The 7,500-nt window shown below is 20.4% G+C and overlaps 1 protein-coding gene across 1 annotated transcript in view; it reads left to right on the top strand.

Annotated features, from left to right (window-relative positions):
- Positions 1 to 7,203, top strand: part of PRSY57_0530200 (hypothetical protein) — a gene marked incomplete at both ends in the record, with an annotated part of 8,433 nt that extends 1,230 nt beyond the window's left edge. The window contains one exon of the mRNA XM_012906367.2: positions 1 to 7,203. This exon is cut by the window's left edge and continues 1,230 nt beyond it. Coding sequence (XP_012761821.2) covers positions 1 to 7,203 — 7,203 coding nt within the window.
- Positions 7,204 to 7,500: the final 297 nt, after the last annotated feature.

Genomic DNA, 7,500 nt, shown 5'->3' with positions numbered 1-7,500 from the left:
AATTATCAAATGCTCAATATCTTCTCAAGAATTAAAGAGAAAAAAAAAAAGAAAAAGAAGGAATTAAAATATTCATTAGACCAAAACAATTTACAAATATCGGATATACAAAATTATATCATAAACAAAAAGTTCCTTAAAACGAATTATATAAAAAAGGAACATCTTAAAAAAAATATATCACAACAAATGAAACAAATGCCATATTCATGTGAAAATAATTTTTATAATTCAAATGAACTTTTTGTTAATATAATTAATGATTTCAAAAGACAGAAGGACAAAAAAAAAATAAATATTCAAAAGGTACAAGTGAACAATGATGAAGCTATAAATAATCTTACCACATACCATAACAATAGCAACAAAACAAATATCACTGATAATAATGGTAATAATAATAATAGTAACTACAGTACAACTATTTATGTACAAAACGTACAACACTTTAATTATAAAAATAATGTAATGAAGAAGAAATATAACAATTTATTAAGAAATAAAAACCTTCAAAAAGATATATACAATAAAAGGAGAGCAAAAATTAAGTTATACGAAAATATTATCGAATTTGAAAAGCAATTCAAAAATGCAAATGACATTAAAAATGATATTCAAAATGATATTCAAAGGGATATTCAAAATGATAGTCAAAATGATATTCAAAGGGATATTCAAAGGGATAGTCAAAATGATATTCAAAATGATATTCAAAGGGATATTCAAAATGATAGTCAAAATGATAGTCAAAATGATATTCTAAGGGATATTCAAAGGGATATTCAAAATGATAGTCAAAAGGATATTCAAAATGATAGTCAAAATGATATTCTTCAATATGCACAAAAATATAGTTATTACAAAAACAAATATTCTGTTCTTAATAAGGATAATGTAAATTATTCTAATAATCCAATAAATAATATACATACCAATCATAGCACTTCTCATTATAATAATGAAATATCTGTTTTACCCTTTAATGAAACTCCTAATAACAAAGAAAAACATAAAAAAATCGAAACACAAAGTGGAAAAGAAAATGCACATATAATAAAAGAATATCATAATGAAGAAACACAAGAATCGAATATTCCCATTCATTTTAAACTCAGAAGAAAAACACCACGAATATTTAAAACGAATTATTTGTCTAGGAAAAAAAAAAAAAAAAAAAAAAAAATTAAATTACACTTATATTCTCTCTTTAAAAATTACATCCAAATAGAAGACGTACAATCACTCAAAAAACTTACAAATAATAAGCACACAAACTCCTATGAACTTCAAATAAATAATAAAAATGAATTCCTTAACTCATTCTTACAATATGAGATGCAAGAGGAAAAACAAAATATGAATTTAGAGAATTTATTCCATTTTAATCATAAATTTAAATCAAATATAAAAAAAAAAAAAAAATTTAAATATAATATATATGATGACCAAAGCATACATACACAAAAAAAGAAATATATATACATAAATGAAAATGTACATATTGATAATGATAATATGAATCATATAAACTTCTCTCCAAAAAAAAAAAAAAATAATATATATATATATTTTAATAAACAAGGAAAGCATTGGCATATAAAAAAAAAAGCCACATATCATAAAAAAGAAAAAAGAAAAAAATTAAATAATAACAAAAATACATATCACAAAATTTCTTCTCTTCATATTAATAAAGACATATATTTCTCACAAGACGCAAAAAATAAAAACCACAATAATGATAATGATAAATCTATTAACAATAATAATAATAATAATAATAACAATCATTTTCATCATGCACATGCTCATGATGATATATTGAAAGAAATTAAAAAACAAGAAAACAATCATTTAATTATCAATACAGTAGACAAGGGTCTATCTCATAAGGAATATAATGAAAGAGAAAATTATCAAGATTTCGAAAAGAAGGAACACCAAGAAGATAATACATACAATCAAAATATTCAACATAATGAAACACATGAATATGAACAATATAATTACAATGATCAGAAATCTAATAATTCAACAGATAAAAATATAATCATACAGGAAATTAAAATATCAAACGATCAATGTCCAAATTCATATGAATTACAAAACAGTAATGAAAACAAAACAGAAAAATCATTATTATGTCCCTTATCAAATAACTTATTAGGATTAAGTGATCTTTTTTCAAATAACATAGATGAATTATTAATATCTGAAAATGAAAAAAAAACAAATGTTGATATAAGTAATGTTTCCAAAGATAAACCGATCAATGCCCAAAATAATGTAATGACAATCCAATATACTCACCTACATTTGGAAAAGAACATACCATCAATACATACATCAAATACGAACGTTCATAATGAATATATTTTTAATATTGAAAAAAGATATGATATTCAGGATAAACAAGAAAAACATATAAATTATCAAGATGAAATTATAAAACATACTACTGAAAGTATAAATCTATATGCACATATGAATAAAAACACAAACCATATCTATGAAAACAAAAATGAACATATAAACGAAACAATAAATACAACCTATGATGATCAAAAATTTACAGACCAATCTAATCATATTAAAACAGAAAATGAACATACACCATATAAAAATGATGATCTCGCAAATGTAAATATTATTCCCCATGAAAAAAAATCTTTACATACATGTGATAGTGATGATCATATAACAATTTCCAATAATAAGGAGGATGAATTAAATGAATCTACTATAATGGAACAAATTAACATAAAACAAACTGTTGAAGGAAATAAGGATAATCAAAGTTTATATGATGAAGCAACTTATGAAGAAAATAACAGTATATGCGATATTGAGCAATATACCCATAAATATGATTTAGATAATAATATAAATATAACCCGTGATTATACTTATCAAAATAAACAGGATAATGACATTGTATATAACACAGACAATATAATATATGATAAAAATATAAACCATATGGAATCAAAAAATATTTCTAATAATTATGAAATAATTATTTTAAAATCTGACATAATTAAAGAAAATATAAAATCAAACATTGAATTAACGGAAAGTTATATTGAAACGAATAATGTTGGAGAACATTCTCATAAGGAAAATAATAATTATTCTGACGATCCAACAAATCAAGAACAAAAAAAAAATAAAAAAATAAAAAATTTAGATGATGAAATAAAATTGCATGATGAAAAAGAGCTTCAAGATAATATAAGCAGGGAAAATAATATAAGCTGGAAAGAAGAAGAATATTTTGACGATAAAGAACAGTTTCATCATAAAGAACAAAAAACGTATTCCGAAAAAAATCAAAAATCGTGCCTAAGCAGCGATAATGAAGAAATGCTAAGTCATATAAATCAAAACAATATAACTTATAAGAATAATCTTGAGTTATATAATAAGAAATATACAACTGACAGAAAAAATAAAAAGGACCCTAAGAAAATAGTATCATATATAAGAATTAAACATGTTAAAAATCATAACATAATAAAGGAATTTAATTATTTAAGTATTAAAATTAACAAATATAATTTATTTAAACATTTAGGTATTAAAGAAGAACGATTAAATTATATTACATCAATATATCATTCATTCGATTATTATAACAAAAGAATAAAGAAAAACGATCAGGAAAAAATAAATAAAATAAATGATTTAATTTATCAATACAGTAATGAAACAAAAAATAAAACGAATATTGATAATTATAAAAAAGAATTTGAAGAAAATTTATTAAATATAATAAATTATAATGGACAACAAGAAGAACATGAAAAGGATGAAGAGAATGAAAGGAATGAAGAGAATGAAAAGAATGAAAAGAATGAAAAGAATGAAGAGAATGAAAAGAATGAAAAGAATGAAAAGAATGAAAAGAATGAAAAGAATGAAAAGAATGAAGATAATGTAAAACATGAAGATAATGTAAAACATGAAGATAATGTAAAACATGAACAAGTTGAAGAAGAATATAAGTTGTATAGCTGTAAAAGTAATACGAATATAAATAATAACGAATTTATAGGCAAAAACAAAAAATATCATAATAGTAATAATAATAGCAATAGTAGTATCCGCAAATATCACAGATGTAGTAATAATATAAAAGATAAATTGCAAAATGAATTAATTCGTCATAAAAGTTATAACTTGTATTCAGAAAATGCAGAGAAAGAAAATATTCTTTTATCTAAAGAGAATGACAAAGAAAAATATGTAGAAGAAGATTTGTCTTATAATGATAAAGACAAATATGTAAATAATAATGATGATATAAAAAATATAATTCCTTACAATGATTACTCTGAAGATGATATAATCAGTTATGAAGATATAAAACGGAATATATGGTTACAAAATATGGACTTTCAAAAAAATATAGAAAGGAAAAATAATATTGTTAATTATATCCAATTGGAATCAATGAAATGCATAATTTTATTTTGTTCTTTATACAAAATAAAATATTTCCAAGGTATGCATGATATGATAATAAGTTTGTTTTATTTAAATTTAGAAACCTATGAAATATTTTGTGTTTTTGAAAAAATTTTACATTATTATGCTCCCTATTTATATTTACAAAATAATTATATGTACACTATAAATACATTAAATGAAAACAACATAACAAAAAATTCAGCATATAATAACATACCTTTAGATATAGGAATATATATATGTAATAAAAATGCTAAATTATTTAGGTTATTATTTCAATTCTTCTTTCCTCATATTAGTTATTATTTTGATACAAACATAGATGAAACGTGGCCAACCTTTTTTTTTGTTAATTTGAATTTTAGTAAATTTAATAATGTATATCGTTTATTATATATATGGATGAAATTAATAGAAATAAAAGATACAACAAATGAAGCGACTTGTGATTTTATACTCTATTTACTTTCTTTCTTTATATATAAAATGAAGGCTATTAAAAATAAAATTTATGAACAAGATAAAAACAAAAATTATACTAAAAATGATAGTTATAATTATAATTATAATTACAATTATAATTACAATTCAACGCCATCATTATCATATGAACATCTTAAAAAACAAAATATATGTGATCAAAACGGCATCAAAATAAAACCTTATAAAAAGAAAGATCCAATAAAACCACATTTTGTCAAAGATCAAAATGAATATATGATAAACAATAAAAATTTAAACAACAATCAAAATATATATAATTTTGAAAAATTACATGAAATAAATAATATCTCAAATCAGGAATCTATTATTCACACAAGTGAAAAATCACAAGTACAAAATACAAATGAACTTATGGAACATCAAAGTGATCATATGAGGAAACAAAAATGGTCCATATATTGTAAAGAAATGTTCTCATTATTTTTTGAATTCAATTCATCTTTCGATGAACATTTTAAGGATAATTATGAAATGCATATTGATAACATAATAAATAACATAAAAAATATAAAAGATATGATTCCCATGAGTTTTATAAATTTTATCATACATTATAATTCTTTATATCAAATCAATGATCAATTATTACTAACAAATGAAAAATCACACCCTTTACACAAAACATCATATTATTCAAACAAACAATTAGATAATAATAATTTATGCTTACATATATCTTTGGCAGATTTATTATTTATACATAATCATCAAAAAAAAAATTATAATTTCGTTTTTATCCGATACGTAGAAGATAAAATTATCCTATCTAAACTTTTATATATAAATATTAATAATCTTACTATTCAAAATTTTATCGAGTTCAAAAATGTAAACGAATTTTTGAAATGTAAGCAACAAAAAAAATTGAAATCATTATATAATAATGAATTCAAGAATAAATATAATCATAAAAAGAAAATACTGTACATAATATTACAAAATGGAAATAATAAGGGTGAACAAAAGAAAATACATAACGACATCATACCTATCAATAGTAATAATAATTATAATAATAATAATAATGATAACAATTTTATAAATAAACAAAAGGAATATTCATTTAGTACTAAATTCGTATCATCATTACATAATCATGATAACAGGTTACAAGATTTTATCATGCAACTCTTAAAAAACAACATCAAATATATAACCATATTCCAAGAAAGTTCTAGTATCGTTAATATAAGGAATGATAAAAAAACAAACATTTCTTATCAAATTAAAGACCAAAGGAATTTGAAAGAAAATAATTTCTTTTCAGAAATATTTAAAAAGGTTAAAAATAAAATATATGATAATATTATAAAAGATAATAATCAATTTGATGGCGAAAAACAAATCCCCAAAAAAAACGATACATCTAATCAAAATGATAATATAACATATACATTGAAAGATTCCAATTTTAATGTTTTTATTAACAAAAAAATAAAAAATAAAAAATATACACATCATATTAACCATAAAAAAAAAAATAATTTAAATTATAAATATAACTTCAAAAGTAAAAGAAGAAATGAAAAAATGAAAACAAAAATGAAATCTAAATTTTTCATAAATAATTTACAAAGTAAATTAACAAATAAAGCAGTAAGTAAATATAAAAGTAACAAAAAAATGCATATTTCAATAAATAAACAACATAATAAAATTAATTCAACAAAAATGAAATCTATTATTAATTCTACAGAACAAATAGAACTTAAAAGTTTTAAAAATAATTATAATTTAAATATAAAAAATAATGTTATATTTAAAAAAAATTATAATAGAGAAAAATTAAATATCAAAAAAAACAAATCTAATACATTATCACTTAATAAAGAAAATTTATTATATGAACAAAATCAAAAAAATAACGAACAAAATATTCACAACAACACTATATATAATAATACAATATTAAAAAAAAATACTACCAACTTGTATAAAACAACAGACACACAATATCTTAAAACTAATATAAAATTACACAAAGATACAAATGATATTCTTATAAACAAGAATCAAATTGATAAATATATTCGTGAAAATGAAAAATTCAATAATGATAAAAAATACAACTTTTTAGACTTACATCAAAATTTTATTAATGATATATTATTAGATCATTTCTCACAAAATAAAAAATTATGTAATCCCTATGAAACAGAAAAAAAATATATGAATAAATGCATTCCAAATATGGTTAACATGCTCATTTCGAAAAATAAAATACGCTAAAAAAATATGTAGGCAAAATATTATCAAGACTGAACAAATATCATATAAATAAATAAATATATATATATATATATATATATATATATATTTAGTTATTTATTTATTCATTTTATTTTTCATTCTTTTTAATTATATCCTACAAACTATAAACGACAAAGTTCGTTTATTAATTGTGTGTAGAATATTCCATCATATATTTCCTTGGAATTATCATTCTCAATGATTTTTTAAAAAATAAATCTATAATTCACTTTATAACGAATCTTTTATTAATTATACACTGAATGTTATAAAAAA

Source organism: Plasmodium reichenowi, chromosome 5 (genome assembly GCF_001601855.1).
Source record: "Plasmodium reichenowi strain SY57 chromosome 5, whole genome shotgun sequence".
NCBI lineage: Eukaryota > Apicomplexa > Aconoidasida > Haemosporida > Plasmodiidae > Plasmodium > Plasmodium reichenowi.
This window is presented reverse-complemented; position numbering and strand designations above follow the sequence as displayed.